Here is an 18,671-nt window from a genome sequence, read left to right on the forward strand (position 1 = left end):
ACTTATAAAATATTTGCAAAAGCTATGGCAAGAAGACTCAGCCCTCATCTAGATGGATGGCTAAGAAAAGAACATAAAGGTTTTGTGAAGGGTAGATTTATCTTAGATGCCATTATCAGCCTCTAGGAGGGTTTTGAACATGCCCAAAAACAAAAACAAGACTTTTTATTCTTCAAAATTGATTTTGATAAGGCCTATGATTGGCTAGATTGGTGCTTTGTCTTATAGTCACTGCATGATATGGGCTTGGGGGAAAGATTTATTAAGGATGTAAGTACATTATTCGGTAATGCGAGTACTAAAGTGGCAATCAATGGAGATCTGTCTTCTCCTTTCCCCCTTTATAGGTCCATAAGATAAGGCTGTCCACTGGGCCCTCTACTTTTTGCAATGGCTTTAGATGCATTGGGCTGGCTAATTGAGGGGGAGATTAAAGAGGGAAGACTCAAAGAAATCAAACTTCCTAACAACAAAGACATGGTGCTTAATTTGTTCACGGGTGGATGACACAAATGGCACAGTCAATAATGATCCTTCTTCCATAGAAGCCTTTTGGAGATGCATACTGGAATTCTATCAAAGCATCAGGATTTGTTGTTAATCCAAGTAAAACTGGTATAAATACACTAATTAATCCTCCTCCCTTATGGCTGATTGATGCACGATGCAAGGAGCTGAAAGAAGGCAAAGTCTTCAGGCTTCTTGGAATTCCAATGGGCTTTGGAGTCTCATTGAAACAAAGATGGGAATGGGTGCTGAATAAAGTCAAAAAGAAGCTTGACTATCTCAATGGACTCCAGTGCTCATTTGTTGGTAGAATGGTGGTACTGAAGCATATCCTTATCCCCTCCACAACAATCTATTTCTCAGCTTGCTAGAGACCTTCAAAAGCTAGAATCAAAAAGCTGGAGACTCTTGCAAGAAATTTTTTATGGTCAGGAAGCAGTGAACAATTTAAAATTCCAAAGGTAGCATGGGAAGACTGCACTCTGCCAAAAGCAATGCGAGGATTGGGACTCCCAAACTTGGAAAGATTGCCAATAAGCTGGTAGCAAAATGGATTCCAAGTACATTCCAATATGAAAATGAAGATTGGGCTATCCTCATCAAGGCTAGTTGCAGGAATTTCTCTCTCTCAACTTACCCAAGATGGAGGGAGATGGATCCATTGACAATTGCTTTTAGTCAAGCTAAAGTAAAAGGAAAAGGGTGTTCACATATGATGAGAAGCATCTGGACCTCATGGTTCACTTTTGAAGATCAGGTTGGCATTTCTTCAATAACAACTCCACTCTTCAATGGAGTGCCTTTGACTCAATTTGGCTCAGCATATTCCATGGACTAGTGGAGGAGGAACAAACCCTGGTTGCATACAAAATGTTTAAGAAAGGAATCCAACAATGGTCAGACATTTGGGATTACATCAGAGGTGATTGGAAAGATCCAAATATTCTTATGAATCAGTATAACTTGACTGAAGAAGAAACCACCTTGCTAATGCAGAAAAGAAACAAATGGGGACCTCACATTTGCTGTGCAATTCAGATGAACAAAGAGTTTAATGTCAGAGGGATATGCTGGTTAAATGATAAACCACTGCTACCTATTCAAGAGAGGGAGGACTCACCCAACAAATTGGTCAAAAAACTAAACAAGAGATGGCACATCAATTGGAATCATCACCAGTGGAACTACATATTTTTCATGATTTGGATTTCTAGCATCCAACCAAAAAAATCCAGCCTTCTGTGGTTGATTCGGTTGAAAGTTGTTTGGATAGCCTCTAGGGCCAAAAAATTAGGATTAGACACAGGTAGATGTGGGTCTTTAGAAATAAAAAATTGTTTGAACAAGTGAATGTGGATCCAATGTACAATTTTAAGGAAGAATTTTTGTTTCAAGCCAAGAGTCAAAGAAAGCAATTAGCCAGGGACTGCAGCAAACATCTCTCAGCCAGGAAGAAAAAGAAGGAGGACCCGTATGAAGGATTTGGCATATCGAGATGAGGAAGTTCTTCATCCATGAAGAAAGGAGAAGGAAAATGGAGCGCAGAGAAGCATGGTTCCTTGAAATGTTTCAAAAACCCACTGTTGACACGCTTGATGTAATGGAAAAACAAGTCTGAACATGTAAAGAAAAGCCAAGTCATTGTAAAGAACTACTAGTCTACTAAGTTAGCTAAGTGTGGGTTGGACTCCTGCTCTCAAGTCCACATTTTGTAATACTTTTACCTTTACTTTTTTAATACAACTTCTCGTTTTCACAAAAGAAAAAAAAAGCATCGGTGCGAATGTCTTGACTGTGCCAGGTAAGGTCAAACGAGGCGTCGTGTGAAAGGCCTCTAGGCTCTTATAGCTGGGTTTGTCAAGGCCACCTTCTTTAGTGTGCAAGTTGCAGCAAGTTAGCAACTCTGGTTCACGTACAGGAATCTTGACCTTCGAAGGTCTCACGTGCACTACAGAATCAGATCATCTGAGGCCCTTTGAGTCAGCGCGGGGCTCGGGAGTCGGGGCGAGGGGGCTCTGAGAGAGAGAGAGAAAGAGAGATTGAATCAATACTCAGGAGTCAGGGCTCATTCGGAGCGATTGCACTGTAGTGGCCAGACGCAAGGAGACAGCAAGGTCCCTTTGTCAATCAATCAATCGATTAATCATTCTGACCAGGAGCCCTCCTCGTCATCTTCTTCGTCTTCATCACCCAAAAGCAGCAGCAGCCGCATCATCATCGTCATCATCATCTCGTACGTTCCCCTTCTCTCTTTCCTTCGAGCCTCTGGTGGGTTTGCCTTCTTTTCTTTTTCCTTCCCCCCTGTACACGGCCGTTTAGCTGAGTTTTTGTCCCTCCCACAATGCATCAGACAGCTCTCCCCCCTCCATGGCCGATGCGGGCAGCCCCACCACCGAGAGCGGCCGCGCCCTCTCTGGCAGCCGCAGCAGCGGTAGTGGCGGTGACGACAACAGAGATGATGTTTCCCAGGGGCTTTCTGTGACCTTGAACGAGCAGGATTTGTACCTACCCATCGCCAACATCACCCGCATCATGAAGCGCGCCCTCCCTGCCAATGCGAAGATCACTAGGGATGCCAAAGACATAGTGCAGGAGTGCCTGACAGAGTTCATTGGCTTCATAACTAGCGAGTATCCCTACATTTGCCAGCCTCTAGCTCATCTTATTGCAACTGATTTTGCCTTTGCAACTCTCTGCACTTTGAATCGCTCTGTTAGCTTTTTCTGCCATTACCTTAACATGCACACGATAGAGCAAGTGATAAATGTCACAGAGAAAAGCGGAAGACGATCAATGGGGACGACATAATATGGGCTATGACTACACTGGGGTTTGACAATTATGTACCACCTTTAAAAACGTATCTGCAGCGGTTCAGAGAGGTATAGAAAGTATTGGTGACTTGTGGAGTGTTATTCATTTTTGGATTAGGAAGTGCTAGTTATCTGATACAATTTCAAATTTCTTTTTTCCTCCCTCTGGTGGCCTTGTTTCAAACCAACTTAAAGCTCGAGGTAAGCTTTCTTCCTTCCATACTTATTCGTAGTCTTGTGCTGCGCAGTGCTACTTTCTTACATGTCAACTTATAGATTAGTTATCTCTTGCCTCACCAGGTTGATCCAAAAGTTGCTGGTGGCAGCAGAAGTGGCCCAGAAACTTCTGCCAACAAGCAGGAGGCTATGTGCCTTGTAAACACAGCCAAAGTGCCGGTATTATGCTTGTGCTTCAATCATTAGCGAACCCTGTTTTTCATGCATCACCTTTTGTCTGTGCTAGGCTGAAGCTTCACTCTTTTCTGACAGCTGTGACTGCCCTGTTGTATTCAAATGGATTTACTGTTGAGTTTTGACACGGATGACACAGTCGACCAAAGGTCAGCTACTTCTGTGAAATTTTAAACCTGTCCATGGTGTATGAAAGAGAGAGAGAGAAAATTGAACTTCTATGAGCTCCCACGTCTATATCATGAATCAGGCGCCAAACCTCATCTGTTGTATATGACTTGAGAGGCAAAAAGAAAAAGAAATGTTGCATGTTGTAGCACCTTCCAGTAGAACAGCTTGTGTATATGACATGCAAGGAGCGATTATGCTTTTGCATTCTCTGGTGGCATCTTTCAGCTTTATTAACAGGACAGACAGGTTGTTAATAAAGGCGTTGGATGAAGTTTGAGAAATGTTTAAAGGACATAACTTTTTGGATTTGGAACATGTAAATTGAAGCTCTAGTAAGCTCCAAAGAAGATGTTCCAAGTATTAACTAGTATTTGAATAAGCAAACAAGGCAGAGCTGGAGATCAGGTGAGGGTATGGCATGCTCAGGTTACCAGCAGCCATTGGACTCTGACCATGCAATATATAGCAGCTCAAGATTAACCTATATTTGGTTGGATTACTTTCTTTTCAGCATGTACTCATATACATTTTTGGTCAGTGCAATTATCTAGCCAGCATATGGTTTGGCTCTTTAAGACTAGCTTTGTGTGGTGAATGAGCTGCATGTTAAAAGTTTGGTGCTTACAAAGCAATGGAAAACATAATTCAGACAATTTTTTAGCCAAGTTGGAAAAATATTTTAAGATGAAGCTACAGCGTTTCAGGAACCCATAGAGATAATGCATGGAGAGATGCAATCCAGCCAATTATGGCAGCCTATGGGCTTGCTATCCCTTGAGACTGTTACATTTTATTGTACTATTCAGCATCCTCAATAATCTTAAGGCAACAAGCCTTGCCTTGTAGCCTTAGATCCGTGTTTAATCTTGTAAACTCGCTTAATGCCTACGTCACACTGCTAGGAGGCAAGTCACATAACTGCCATGTGCCATTACTATCAACGGAATCTGACTCTGACTGCACGGCTGCCATCCAACTATCATCCTCTATAGCATCCTCAAAAGAAATAGGCTTCTCATTGCATGTAGTAGCTTCAAGTGATTGTCAAACCAAGTTACCTTGTGCATGGCAAGTGGCTGCTCTAGTTCTACCAAGAAGTGGAGGAGGCTGTTTGCTATCCTGCAATGTGTACAACAGCTACCTAGGGGCTGTATTAGCCTCCCGAAATAGCAGCCTTGTCATTGGCACTTCATCATCAGCAGTGCCCTTAATCAACAGGCTGAAAATCAGGCTACTATTCAGCATGTGTTTGTTGCTGTATATCCTCAATAGGTTGCTGAAATTCACCAAAGTCTGGTGCATCTTGCTAAAGTAATGTCATTGACCAGCATGCTCAGCGAATGCTACATCTCTATTGACAAAATCTTGTTCGCAGAGGATTGGTGCAAGTAGTACCCTTTTCCTTTTGCACTATAATGAATAAAAATACATTTGAAAGCCTTATCTTGCAACTTATGTCTTTGTGGCTATTGCACCAAAGCACATGCCAAACAGCCAAAGACACGCATCTGTGACACCATTGGCTTCTGGCTGGCTTCCGGCCATTCCAAGTCTTATAAGACGTACATTTAGCCAGTGCTCTTGTGGGGTAGCGATTAAGTATATGACAACATCCAAGCAAAATTTTGGGGGTAGCTTGTTATGTGTTAACATTCATTGTGCCATCTCCATGAGAGAGATTTTTAAATTTGAGGTGATGTGCTTAGAAGCACCATTGTGTCAAAGTACCATGTGTCCTTGGCTTTTGCCACAGATAAACATTATGCATGTGATGAAGGATCATAGGAGCATTGCACAACAAATGCATAAGATGAACGTATGTCCAAAGAGGCCATATGTACTGTTGCATCCTTCACATTGGCTGAATTTTCAGCGACATTTATACTTGATTGCTTGCTCTTTTCGCTTGCCATGCGCTTCTTGCATTCCTCAATAACATGTCCCTTCTCTTTGTAGTACTTACATTGCTTCTTTTTAAAATTCTCATCCTTGTTTGCTGTGAAGGTCAAAAGAAGGGGTTGCCTTGTTTTTCCTCTTAGAATTTGATTGTTGCTATATTTTCCCTTTGCCTTTATGGCTAGCTACAAATTCTTGAGTGTCCATGACCATGCTTGAGTGATTAAGCTAAGATAGCTTGAAATGTCCACTTAGGATCCAAGCTATACATGTAACATGAGACAAGCTGAACTGTGAATAGAAAAGAAATGGACATGAGATTCACCTCCCAGCCATACAGCCAAATGGACTCACCTCCAAGCTTGGGAGCTAGTAGCAAATTGGGTCACGACCACATCCTAAGAGTCAGTGTTCCCTACCACCAGCCCATACCATCCCAATGTATGGACATGTTTGCCTACAAGCCAAGAGTCCAAGAGTAGTGATCACACAATGAATGTGCACTATAAGGCCTTGAGTCCTATAAATAGTACTCAACTACCTAACCCTAAAGTGCCCTTAGTGCATTCATACTTCATGACCACTATGAGTTGGTGTCCCCTACCACCAGCCCATACCATCCCAATGTATGGATGCGTTTGCCTACAACCCAAGAGTCCAAGAGTAGTGATCACACAATGAATGTGCACTATAAGGCCTTGAGTCCTATAAATAGGACTTAGCTGCCTAACCCTAAAGTGCCCTTACTGCATTCATACTTCATGATCACTATGACCAGTGCTACTAGCACCCATCTTGATGTCCAAGGATGTAACATCTTTCCCCTTATGAATGATTGATCTTTGTTATCCTTAGAAATATCCTTAGGGATGAAGTGGGAAAAACAACTCTTCAATAAAGGCATCGACTCCCATGCAGCTTCCATCTCTGGGGGGGTTTTCCAACTTGACTAAATAATCGGGATAGACAGGCTAATAGGATTATTTAGTCCTTTGGTCAAAAACCAATTTAGGTTTAGAGTGGAACATAGCAAGGAGTGTCCTCGAGTTATGGGACTTTGTCAATTGATACTATTAGTTCACATTGTTCTAGGAGTTCTTTCAAATGATTCATGTGGAAATTAGGTAAGCTCGGATATTTGGAGGTAAATCTAACTGATAAAATATGCTACTTATCTTCTTGGTAATCTAGAAAGGACAACAATACCTCAAAGATAATATATAGCACTTGCCAATAGTTTTTGAATCGGAGTTCTTTGGGATTTTAAGGTAAATCCACATGCCCTTTTGGAGGTCTTGAGGAGTATGATTCTGGTTAGCATAGAACGTGGTATGATTGTCACAAGACTGTGACAACTATTACCTTTTTGTTGATTTCTTTATTACATATTTTATTTGGTTTTTCTTTTTGGAAGGATCTCTCTTGAAATCTAAATGCCTGAGTTGCATGGCTAATATGTGAAACGGACAGGAATGTCTAGTGAGTCAAGACTGGACAGTTAAGGTCCAGTATAAGTCTGGAAGAGACTGATGGCACTGTAGATTGACAAGTCTGGAAGAGACTTGTGAAAGTGTATATGGACAAGTGTGTTGAAGAACTAGCCTGGAAGAGACTAGTTCAAAGTGAAGATGGACAAATCTTCAAGAGATTAGTCCATGTGGGGTCATCAGTGGAAATTCACTTTCAGTTGAGCTACATTGTAAATTTGGATATAGCCATAGTCTGTAAAGATGGTCAGAAGACTAGTGGGATGCAATGGAAGCAACTCCTAAAATTTAGGGAGTTACTATTTTTGGACCCCAGGATCTGTTCGCGTCATTATCTTCGTTTTTGTACGAGGATTAATCCTCTGGTCTGTGCCGAGGTCAAATTTTGAACCAAGGATGGAGAATTTTAGACCGAAAGGTTTAAACAGGAAAATTGTTACATGTATACCATGTGTCACAATTTGGGCATAAATTCCCAAAAGAGAGACAGAGGGCAGCACAAAAACGAGTTTCAATGCATGGGGGGCTCAATGGGGTGAAAGGGGGATGGATTGCTGCAGATGGAGAGCTCTTGAGAGCTGGTCTACCTTGTCTATGATGCACAGAGGGCTGTCTCTCTTTCTCTCCCTGACAGTACGGTTATGCTGCAGAATCAAGGGCCTTTCTTCTGATTTAGATACAGCTGTGTGGGAATATGCTGTTTTTGCATGAGGCAAGAGCCTCCTTTCTCCAGGAACAGGAGCAGTTGTTTGCAGTTCCCAGCAGGGACAGGTGAGGGTGGTAACCTCACCAAGTGTTTGAAACAGCACTAAACCAGAACTGATTCTGGACTGTTCAGAGGGTATTTCAGAGTCCAATTGATGTCAGAATCAAGGGGCACTTGGCCCAGATGATGCAGGACAGTGCAGGGAATAGTATGAGCTGAAAACAGGTCTCAGAACAGGTTTGAACCAGTAATTACAGTGGGCAGAACAATGTAGGGAACAGTATGTGTTGTAAACAGGTCTCAGAACAGGTCTGAACCAGTGATTACAGCAGACTGAAATGGTCGAATCTGCACTCCAACCAGAAGTTTCAGACTTGGACAGAGCTCCCCCTCCTGGTCAACTTGTTTTGGGTCAGTAATTGTACTGTTATGCTGCCAAATTTCACCTAGAATAGGTGAAAGACAGCCCATTGTACTCTCTCTCTTTTTAAAAATAAAGTAATTACTCAAGGGGCGCCTAACTTAGGGGCCAACAGGGTGTCTGTGTTGCAATGGGAGCATTTTAGCTTCCTGTTTTTTTCTTCTTGATTCTGTGTCTTTAAGTTCAGGTAAAGTGGGTGACTGTTAAATTGGGTGAAAGCATTTATTTGTTTTGGTTGTACACTACCGCCCTTCCCAGTGAACAGGCCGGTTTCATAGTTCCATCGCCGGGACCGAATCACTTTTTCCCTAAAGAGTGAGCCAGGGTTTGTTTGGGTGTAAGACACAGAATTGTGCATTATGGCTGATAGAAAGGAAGACACCAGAGAGGAAGCGTCTGCATCATAGGAGATCCCTGTTGTTCATGAGGTGGGAGAGTCTTCTAGACCTCCACAGTTTGTTACTCCTCTTGTTATGGTTGAGCCACAGGTTCATACGGCTTCTTCTATGGATGAAGACACTTTCAAGACTCAGTTAGTTGCTGCTGTGAGTATGTTTACTCAAGTGATGCAGAATCCAAGGTTTTTGGCATTTTTGCAGCCCTCCCTTCCTTCACAGCAAGTTGGGCAATTTGCAAAGATTTCGAATCCAGTAGAGGTCCAGGATAAGGGTAAGCATGCTGCAGATTCAGTGGAAACACCAAGGCAGCTTGCAGAGTCAATGGAGACTCCAAGATTGGTTGCGACTGTCCAGGAACAGGTGGCGGAAACACTAGGTACACAGGCAATGCCAGTTCAGCTCGCCACTTTACAGCAGCCAAATGTTGGTTTAAATGGACAGGGAAACAATTTTCAAGCTTTACCACAGGTTTTCCCACCGACCTCTGTACATCCTGGGTATTTTGGAGGTGGATCTGTATTTTAGAGTATGGCTGGTTATGCACCTGGAAATTTATGTACCAGGAACAATGTTTGGGGGTACATAGGGTTTTATGCTAAACCCCATGTATGGCAATATAGGCATGCAGCCTGGATTTCAGGGAGTTCAGGGCAGTTTTGGCATGCCACAGGGCACTTTTGGTATGGCTGGTTATCAAAATCAGCAAGCAAGTATTGTGTCTACAAGCCCTATAATCAGTGGTCCGGCAACTTCCATGCCATCTGTTAGTGTTCCTATGTTACAGGCATATCCTATGGATCCTTTGATGGCTCATGAGAAGCCAAAGCCATACAAGGAAGGTGGTGCAGCCGTGCAGTTTGACATCTTTCGAGGATTTGAAGATAGGACTAAGGCTCTCTCTTTCTTACAACAGTTCGATGCCGCATTTGCAGGAGGGAACTTTACAGAGCCTTCTAAGGTCCGGAAAGTTGCCACATTTCTTAAGGACAATGCTAGTCAGTGGTGGAGTACACTGTTGATGCAAGGACAGGCTCCTACCACTTGGACTTACTTTAAGCAAGTATTTGCTTCTGCTTGGTTGACCAATGAATTTGAGATTGATGTTATGTCAGCTTGGCACAATTTGGATGCATCTAAATGCATGGATCTGGAAGACTATAACAAGAAGTTTTGGGAGGCTTTGCTTCCAGTCACTTCTTACAGGGTTGTGCCATTGACCGAGCAGATAGAGAAATATTGCTGTGGGCTGCCCAAGGAACTTCGGAATTATTGTACAAAGACAAAGGTCACCACTTTGACTAAGTTAATTGAGAATGCTATCACAGGAAATGCATTATTGTTGGGACAGTCAAGTGGTTTGGGGGGCAGCATTAAACATGACAAATTTGAAAAAATTTTAGCAAAGAAGCCATTTGGTAAACAGGTTTCTCAGATTTCTCAGAGCACAGGTAAATCTTGGCAGTTCAAGAAGAAGCCAGCCAAGTTCTTTGGACAACAGCCAAAGGACCAGAAGAAACCTTCTGTGCGCAAGTCTCTTGAAGAGAGAAAGGCTTTAATGGCTGAGAGGAAATGCTTTATCTGTGAGTAGACTGGTCATATTGTGTCTAACTGTCCGGACAAGAATAAGAGATCAGCTGATGATGATAAAGAGGACAGAAAAGGAAAGAAGCCCAAACCTTCAGCAGGTTTAGTGCCAGATATGCTGGGAGACAAGCCACACTCGGATGCTAATGAGCTCTGTAGAGCTTGGGGTAAAGTTAGGGATCAACATGTACTCATTTTCTTTGATCCTGGAGCTAAGGCAAACTTTATCTCACCAGAGTTGGCTTCTACTTTGGGCATCAGAGCAGATGAGATGGGCTACACAGCAGAGGCAGGGTTGGCATGTCCTGGCCACTCAGAGTTTGTGACACCCATTCTTGGAAAGCTGCGTCTTCATGTATAGTCTTATGTTGATGCAAAAGAATTTTATATCATGCCACTTGAAGGCTGTGATGTCTTGTCGGGAATGCCATGGATGTTCAGAAAGCATGGTGTGTTGGATGCCTTTAACAAGACACTGACTTTGGAACATAGGGGAAAGACTCATGTGCTTGATGTGAAGCTTAAAGGAGAGTCTGTTACCTGTTGTACCGGCTTCTGCCATTACATCTGTAATAAAGAATCATCTTTCTGTGTACTTGATTTTTGCACGTGATGTCAAGGATAATGATGAGTCGAATTTATCTATGTTAGATAGAGACAGGTCTGCTTTCTTGTCTCAGTTCAGTGATTGTTTTTCTGACTCATTACCATCATAGTTGCCACTAGAGAGGTCTGAGGATCATGCAATAGATTTGGTGCCAGGCAGTAGCCCACCAAATAGACCCCGTATAGGGTTAGTGCAGCCCAACAGAAAGAGATATTGAGCCAGGTGAATGAGCTGTTGGAAAAAGGGCCGATTCAGCCAAGTTCATCTCCCTTTTGCTCACCAGTGCTCTTAGTGCAGAAGAAGGATGGCTCTTGGCGCATGTGCATAGATTATTGAGCGTTGAACAAGAGTACCGTCAAGAACAGGTTCCCCATTCCAAGAATTGACGACATCCTTGACCGTTTGGAAGGAGCGTCAATTTTCAGCTGGATAGATTTGAAGAGTGGATACCATCAGATCAGGATTAAGCAAGAGGATGTGCATAAGACCGCATTTAGGACCACGTTTGGTCTCTATGAGTTCTTGGTAATGCCATTTGGACTTACTAATGCTCCTGCTATGTTTAATCGAATGATGGACAGGATTTTTCGTCCATACAGGCAGTTTGTTGGTACATTCTTTGATGATATGATTGTCTTTTCAAAGAATGAACAGGAGCATAGAGAACACTTGAAAGCAGTCTTTGATGAGATTTGCAGTAATAGGTTGCTTATCAATGGCAAGAAGAGTGAGTTCTTCTTGGAAGAAATCCAGTTCTTGGGGCTCATAGTGTCAAACGATGGTGTCCGAATGGATCCTGCTAAGGTTGAAGCAATTAGAACATGGCCAGATCTGAAGACTATCCATGATGTTAGAAGCTTCTTGGGTTTGTGTTCTTATTACAGGAGGTTCATTCGCAATTTTGCAGAGATTGCTTCACCTTTACATGCTTTACAGAAGAAAGGAATCCCTTTCCAGTGGACACAGAAAGAGATTTCAGCTTTTAATCTTCTTAAAGAAAAGATGACTTCTAGTCCAGTGATCATTCTGCTAGATCTTAGGAAGTCATTTGTTGTCCAGTGTGATGCCTGTGGCAATAGCATTGGTGCAGTGCTAATGCAAGATGGCCGGGTAGTGGCTTATGAAAGCAGAATCTTGCGAGGGCTAGAAAAGACTATGCAGGTCTATGAGAAAGAATTGCTGGTTGTGATTCATGCGCTTTCTTGTTGGAAACACTACCTACTTAGGGCATATTTTGTTGTCCAGACAGATCATCAGACATTGCGTTATTTCTTAACTCAGACTAAGCTATCAGAAAAGCATATGCGTTGGGCAAACTTTTTGTCAATGTTCCATTTTTAGATTGTGCATGTGGAAGGCAAAAAGAATGTTGTGGCTGATGCTTTGTCAAGGAAGCCACAAATTTCAGCTGTGTCAATTCCTTATCATCATGAGCTTGATGATATGAAGGAACAGTATGCTGATGATACAGATTTTGCAAGGATCTTTGATCAGCTTGTCAATGGACAACATCATGAGCATTATCTTCTCAAGGATGGTTTCATGTTGATGCATGGTAGACTATGTGTGACTATGCCATTGAGACGGAAAGTTATGACAGAGAGTCATTCTCCACCGTATGCAGGGCATCGTGGTATTGATGCAACAGTCAAAGCAGTAGAGACATTCTTTTATTGGCCTACTTTGAGAAGAGATGTGGATGCTTTTGTGCGGCAGTGTTTGATTTGCCAGAAGGTCAAGTTTGACAGGCAAAAAACACCAGGGCTTTTACAGCCATTGCCTATTCCGGATAAACCATGGGAAAGCATAGCTATGGATTTTATCTTTGATCTTCCAAGGACAGACAGGAAATGATGGGATATGGACTATTATTTGCAGGTTTAGCAAACAGGCTCATTTCATTCCTGTCAAGAAGAAGATAAAACTAGATCAGATGGCACGTTTGTTTATGTGCAATGTCTTCAAGTATCATGGTATGCCACAGTCTATTGTCAGTGACCGTGATCCACGAATGACAAGTCTATTCTGGAGAGGCATATTTGAGAACATGGGCACAACGCTTAAGTTCTCATCGTCATTTCATCCACAAACTGATGGACAGTCAGAAGAGGCAAATTCTACTGTCTTGGATTTGCTTAAGTGCCATGTGTCAGAGCACAAGTCAAAGTGGGAGCAGTATTTGCCTTTGGTCGAGTATGCATATAATAATACTGTTCATTCGTCAATGGGCAAAGCCCCTTTTGAAATTGTTGAAGGTGGTAAAAAGGTTCCTCCCATTTTGCATACAAAGGATAAGATCTTTCAGGCAGATCAGTATGTGCAGAGTATGGGTGAAATGTATCAGAAAGTTAAGCATGCCCTTGAAAGGACTCAGGCAAAGCAAAAGAAAGTTGCTGATCATCACCGTCGTGAATTGATATTTTCACTTGGTGATTGGGTACTGTTGCGGTTTGAAAAGGCACGCTTAAAGAAGCGGAAAGGCAAGGAAAGTCTTTTCACTAAGCTTAGTATGCCATACTATGGGCCTTTTCAAGTAACAGAGAAGATCAGTGATGTCAGCTATAGGCTGAAATTGCCTGACAATTGGAAGATTCATAATGCTTTCCATGTAAGTCTTCTTAGACCTTATGTGGGTGATGTGTCAGAAGATATGCCAGTTGAGGAACAGCCCGAAGTTGAGGAACTTGATGAAATTCTTGTTCCAGAACAGGTATTGGCACACAAGGAAAGGAAAGTGAAAGGCAAAGTTGCTAGAAGGTATTTGGTTAAGTTTAAGGACTATCCAGCTATAGATGCTAAGTGGATGGACAAAGGTGAACTTGCAAAGTCACCTAATGTGTTGGAACTTTACCTTGAAGCATTTCGCTTGCAACCTACCTTGACCCCTTGTATCTCTAAGCTGAAATAAATTGTCAAAGTGACAATTGCTCAAGAAAGAAATTATGTACAGAAACAGACTTTGCACAGGTTAACACTTAATGTGTCCATATGGTTTTCTCAGTGCTAAAGAAGTAAGCAAAGGCATCTTCATGGGCTATGGTGATGAGGGTGAATTTGGCTATAGAGTGTGGTTACCTTAGTCCAAGAAATTATTTGCAGCTGTAATGTTGTGTTTAATGAGGCAAAATTGCGGAAAGGTACTTTAGCCTCTAATGAAGATATGAAAAATGTCAAATTTCAGAATTTGCAGCCACCTATTACTTCAGAAAATGAGCCTCATGGTGCTGTACCACAGGCTGAAACTGATGATCGGCCGGTTATTTTTAAGCCAGATGATGATGGACAGCAAATAGGAGCACAAGGAGGTCATGGACAACAAGATAGACTTGCTGATTATGAAAATGTAGGTGCTGGTAATGAAAATGAAGGTGATGTACAGCATGAACAACATGCTGAAAATGGCTTACAACAGCCAATAAATGCTGAAAATAACATACCTCCAGATATAGACCCAATTCCTGAAATTGTTGATCATTGGGTACGTAGGTCTATACGCGTAAGAAGGCAACCACATAGGTTTGACCCCTCCTTGCATTATGTGATGCTTACAAATGAGGGTGAGTCTCTTACATACAAAGAGGCCAAGTCATGTGAATTTAGCAGTAAGTGGAAGCTAGCTATGCACGAAGAGATTAAATCTCTATATGCAAATGATACTTGGGATCTTGTGTTGTTACCCAAAGGAAGGAAGCCTCTTCCAAACAAATGGGTTTATAAAATAAAGACAGTTGATGGGAAACCCAAGTACAAGGCAAGATTGGTTGCTAAAGGGTATGCATAGAATGAAGGGATTGACTTCCAAGAGGTCTTCTCACTTTGTGAAGATGACCATTCTACGTGTGCTTTTTATTCTCATTGCTGTATTGGACTTAAGAGTTCTACCAAATGGATGTAAAAACAGCTTTCTCACATGGTGACCTTGATGAGGAAATCTACATGAAATAGCCCGAGGGCTTTGTAGTTCTTGGACAAGAGTAGATGGTGTATAAACTAAAATGCAGCATTTATGGGCTAAAGCAAGCACCACGGTAGTGGTACAAAAAGTTTGACACTTTTATGCTGTCTCATGAGTTTACATGCAGCCATGCAGATCATTGCTTGTACATGAAAAAGGACACAGATGGCAGTCCCATCATACTTGTTTTATTTGTGGATGATATATTGCTAGTTGGAAAAAGAAAGACTAGCTTGGATGCTCTAAAAAATCAGCTGAAATCAGCTTTCTCCATGAAGGATTTGGGGAATGTAGAGCATATTTTGGGCATGAGGATTCGCAGAGATGGAATGCAGAAATTGCTGTTTTTATCTCAAGGAAAGTACATTGAAAAGGTATTAGACAGATTTAACATAGCTGAAGCTAAGCCTTTTGGGGTACCCTTACCTCCTTATCTTAAGCTTAGTAAAGTCAACAGCCCAACAGATGACGTGGAAGCAAATGCTATGAAGGGAGTCCCTTATCCATGAGCTTGTGGCTCTCTTATGTATGCTATGGTTGTTACTCGTCCAGACATTGCTCATGCAATGGGAGTTGTTAGCAAGTTTATGTCAAATCCTGGCAAAACACATTGGGAGGCTGTCAAGTGTATTCTTCGATACCTAAAGGGCACACAAAGAAAGTGTATTCACTATGGGCAGGGTGCACTTAGTTTGCAGGGTTATTGTGATGCAGACATGGCAAGTGACTTGGACACTCGTAGGTCCACCAGCGGGTATGTCTTTACAGTTGTTGGTGGGGCTGTTTCTTGGTGTTCCAGGTTGTAGAACATTCTCACACTGAGTACTACTGAAGCTAAATACTACTGAAGCTTCTAAGGAAGCTATATGGTTGAGCAAACTTGCAGAGGATCTCGGCATGTCTATGGGTATTGCAGTTTTGGGATGCGATAGCGAGTGCTGTGTATCTGGCTAAGAATGCCATGTATCATTTATGCACAAAGCATATAGATGTGCGATATCACTTTATGAGATAGATTCTGGAAGATGGTCAAATCACATTGACCAAGATTAAAACACAGGACAACCTTGCAGATGTTCTTACTAAAAGTGTAAGCAAAGCTCAGCATGAGCATTGCATATGACTAGTGGGAGTTGGTTAGAGGTTCATTTCGGACCTTTAAGTGGGAGGTTGTTGGGATAAAGGCCCGTTTGACCTCCATGTGTAGTACACACACACTATTCAATTGTACATGTGAATGCACCCTCAATATGCCCTAAGTATAAATACATTTTATTTTTTGTGTACCAACACATTGGTGGTACACTCAAATCTATTGTACTTTCACTCTCACTCTCTGACTCTTGCTGTCACTCTCATACTCTCCTCGAACTGCTGCTGCACATCCCTAGCTGAGCTCCAACACATTCTTCATTCCTGAGTTCTCTCTCTCACTCACTCTTTCTCTCTACATTCATCTCTTTCACTCGGTCCATGCATCTGCTTCCACATGCTGCACTCTAACAACCTCCGCCTGCCCACTGCCTACCGTCAAGGGGATTGTCCCTTTAACACATCAAGCGTCAAAACTTTCATTTGAGTATGACTCTGCCCCAGATGCAAGGGTTGTGAGCTGGAAAGCTCACCCTTTGTATTCCAAGGATGACCTTTGAAGAAATTTGAGCATTGTCATACTTGGAAATAAATATCTCCATCCATTATGATCCCGAGGAAGGAAGGATAAGTCAAGCCAACAAAGCTCAAATAGCTTTAAGTGTACTAGCTAACTCTACAGCAGGATGAGGTAGCTATACTCTCCTCTTGGCACTCCATACAAGGAATGGTCCCAAATGTTGGTAAATCAAATCTGGCCAAAGTCATTGCATTGGACCAAGAGGAAGGTCAGGATATGCAAGGCAAAAGGGGCTTGTTGATGATTGAGACACAGGCACAGGCTCTGGCTTGATGGCTTTGGCTTAATGGCACCTCAGAAGAGAAGAGGCTAACAAAATGCACCAAGAGTACAAACTCTGCAAATAATAAATGAATGCTCAGAATAAAAATGGAAGAATTAGTACAAATCCTTCTGCACAAGGAAGGTATGAGATACGATCAATGAATATGGATTGGGAGGACTGGTGCTGACTGCCAAAGAAGCTGAACCAAGGGTGGAGACTCAAAACAGAGAATGTAGTACAGAACTCAGGGACACTCCGAGAAGTGGTCTGGGCTGAAGTGACACTGACTTATACTCCTTTCTTAAGAGGGTGGGTTTATGTAAGTAAGGCTATTTGGTGATCATGTTGTGTGGAAAACTGGCACTGTTTTCTTGGTCTGGACGTGCTTCCTTGTGCACACACTTCTTTTGCAGGGGCTGGTCAAACCATGTTTATAAGCCAGTGTCCTTGTGCTTGTTTAAGAGCCAAAAATGTTCAGTCTTTGTATACCCTTGAAAGTTTAGCAGGTATGCTACGGTTTTCAATATATTGTGGACTTAGGACAACAGTATTGTTTCTCTGATGAAAAGGATACACATTTGCTTCCATATTCTTAATGATGGTTTTATGTAGCTTTGATTTAATAATCAATCCATCTTTGTGCAGGCAACAGTGTTAAAATGTTACTTCTATTTTCTGTCTTTTGCAGATTTACCTTTGCAGCTTGTCTGATGTGTTTGAACTGCATGTTTGTGCAGCTCCATGGCCATACAGTTTCATACACTCTGTTGCAATCGAACTGTGTACAGTTTTGGCTAACCTGGCCATATGGTTCCATGATACCTATCTCTGCATGTCTTCAATCGACCATTTAACACGCGACATTTTCTTGGCTGTTAGATTTTATAGCTTCTGCAATTTTCTAGGTGCAGCTGATTGAACAGAAGAAGTATAGTTCTAGAATTCGCAATTCTTTTGAATTTGTAGATTCACATGGGATTGGTTGTACAGTTGGTCCAAATGGCATCCTCTCTCTCTCTCTCTCTCTCTCTGTGTCCTTTTTTTTCCATAATCAAGTGGCTATGCTATTAGTAAGCCACTGTCTTAACAAACCACTGACCTGTTTCAAATCTCCCTTTTTTATTCCTATACTAGATGACTGTGCGAAACACAAACCCCTGAAAGAGTTGGGCATCCAAGAAAGATGTCTCGCAAGCAGCTCAAAATGTTTACCAAGCCTCTGTCTGTAATTACATGGATAATCTATCTAGATGGTAAAGTCTCTGTAATGAGTGAACTCTTGTTTCATCTCAGGTTGGTCAATTATGCATGCTGAGTTGATATTTCTGTAAAGAATCTGGAGACGAGAGCACATATATGTTCTGATTAATAAGAGTTCTCAACCTTAGTAATCTCCAATATAGAGGATTACTTTCCCATGGATGTCTCTCCACCTCATAATACTCCCCATTAGTGGTGGTCTATTGGACCATTTAACATGGGATACAATTCTTTCAACCATCTGGCCCCTTTAGAATTGGGGCTAATAGACCACCCACATGCATCTCTTTTTCCACAATCCAATCACTAATTTCGTGGCCCATGCATCATCTTACTTGTCCCCTATCTGTAGCCACAAGTACCAAGGTCCCTGCATCAATAAAAATGCATTGAAATTTTGTTAGCTTTGAATAGACAAGGTAGTAGAGCATTGAAACCTCTATAGTACTAAAGGCCTACAATGAACATGTAAAACAGCCCTACATCATGTGGAACATGCCATACATATTGTTCGTGTG

The 18,671-nt window shown here is 42.0% G+C and overlaps 2 protein-coding genes across 2 annotated transcripts; both read left to right on the top strand.

Moving 5' to 3' along the window:
* The first annotated feature begins 2,425 nt into the window (after positions 1 to 2,425).
* LOC148033681 (nuclear transcription factor Y subunit B-1-like) lies at positions 2,426 to 18,228 on the top strand. The gene is made up of 7 exons (XM_087681636.1): positions 2,426 to 2,740; positions 2,858 to 3,137; positions 3,260 to 3,388; positions 3,488 to 3,521; positions 3,621 to 3,716; positions 3,810 to 3,880; positions 17,631 to 18,228. Exons 2-6 carry the CDS (start codon positions 2,875 to 2,877, stop codon positions 3,813 to 3,815), a joined length of 528 nt encoding a protein of 175 aa, XP_087537762.1. The 5' UTR covers positions 2,426 to 2,740; positions 2,858 to 2,874; the 3' UTR covers positions 3,816 to 3,880; positions 17,631 to 18,228.
* On the top strand, positions 9,400 to 10,404 carry LOC148033682 (uncharacterized). The gene has a single exon (XM_087681635.1). It carries the CDS (start codon positions 9,403 to 9,405, stop codon positions 10,396 to 10,398), a length of 996 nt encoding a protein of 331 aa, XP_087537761.1. The 5' UTR covers positions 9,400 to 9,402; the 3' UTR covers positions 10,399 to 10,404.
* Positions 18,229 to 18,671: the final 443 nt, after the last annotated feature.

Source organism: Lygodium microphyllum, chromosome 7 (genome assembly GCF_053477565.2).
Source record: "Lygodium microphyllum isolate KBCC chromosome 7, Lygodium_microphyllum_v1.1.10, whole genome shotgun sequence".
NCBI classification, from domain to species: Eukaryota; Viridiplantae; Streptophyta; class Polypodiopsida; order Schizaeales; family Lygodiaceae; genus Lygodium; species Lygodium microphyllum.

Coding starts and splice junctions, on each gene's coding strand:
- LOC148033681 (XM_087681636.1), top strand. CDS start 2,875: ATGGCCGATGCGGGCAGCCCCACCACCGAGAGCGGCCGCGCCCTCTCT. Junction 3,138..3,259: donor ATTGGCTTCATAACTAGCGA/GTATCCCTACAT, acceptor TGCACACGATAG/AGCAAGTGATAAATGTCACA. Junction 3,522..3,620: donor AAACCAACTTAAAGCTCGAG/GTAAGCTTTCTT, acceptor TTGCCTCACCAG/GTTGATCCAAAAGTTGCTGG.
- LOC148033682 (XM_087681635.1), top strand. CDS start 9,403: ATGCTAAACCCCATGTATGGCAATATAGGCATGCAGCCTGGATTTCAG.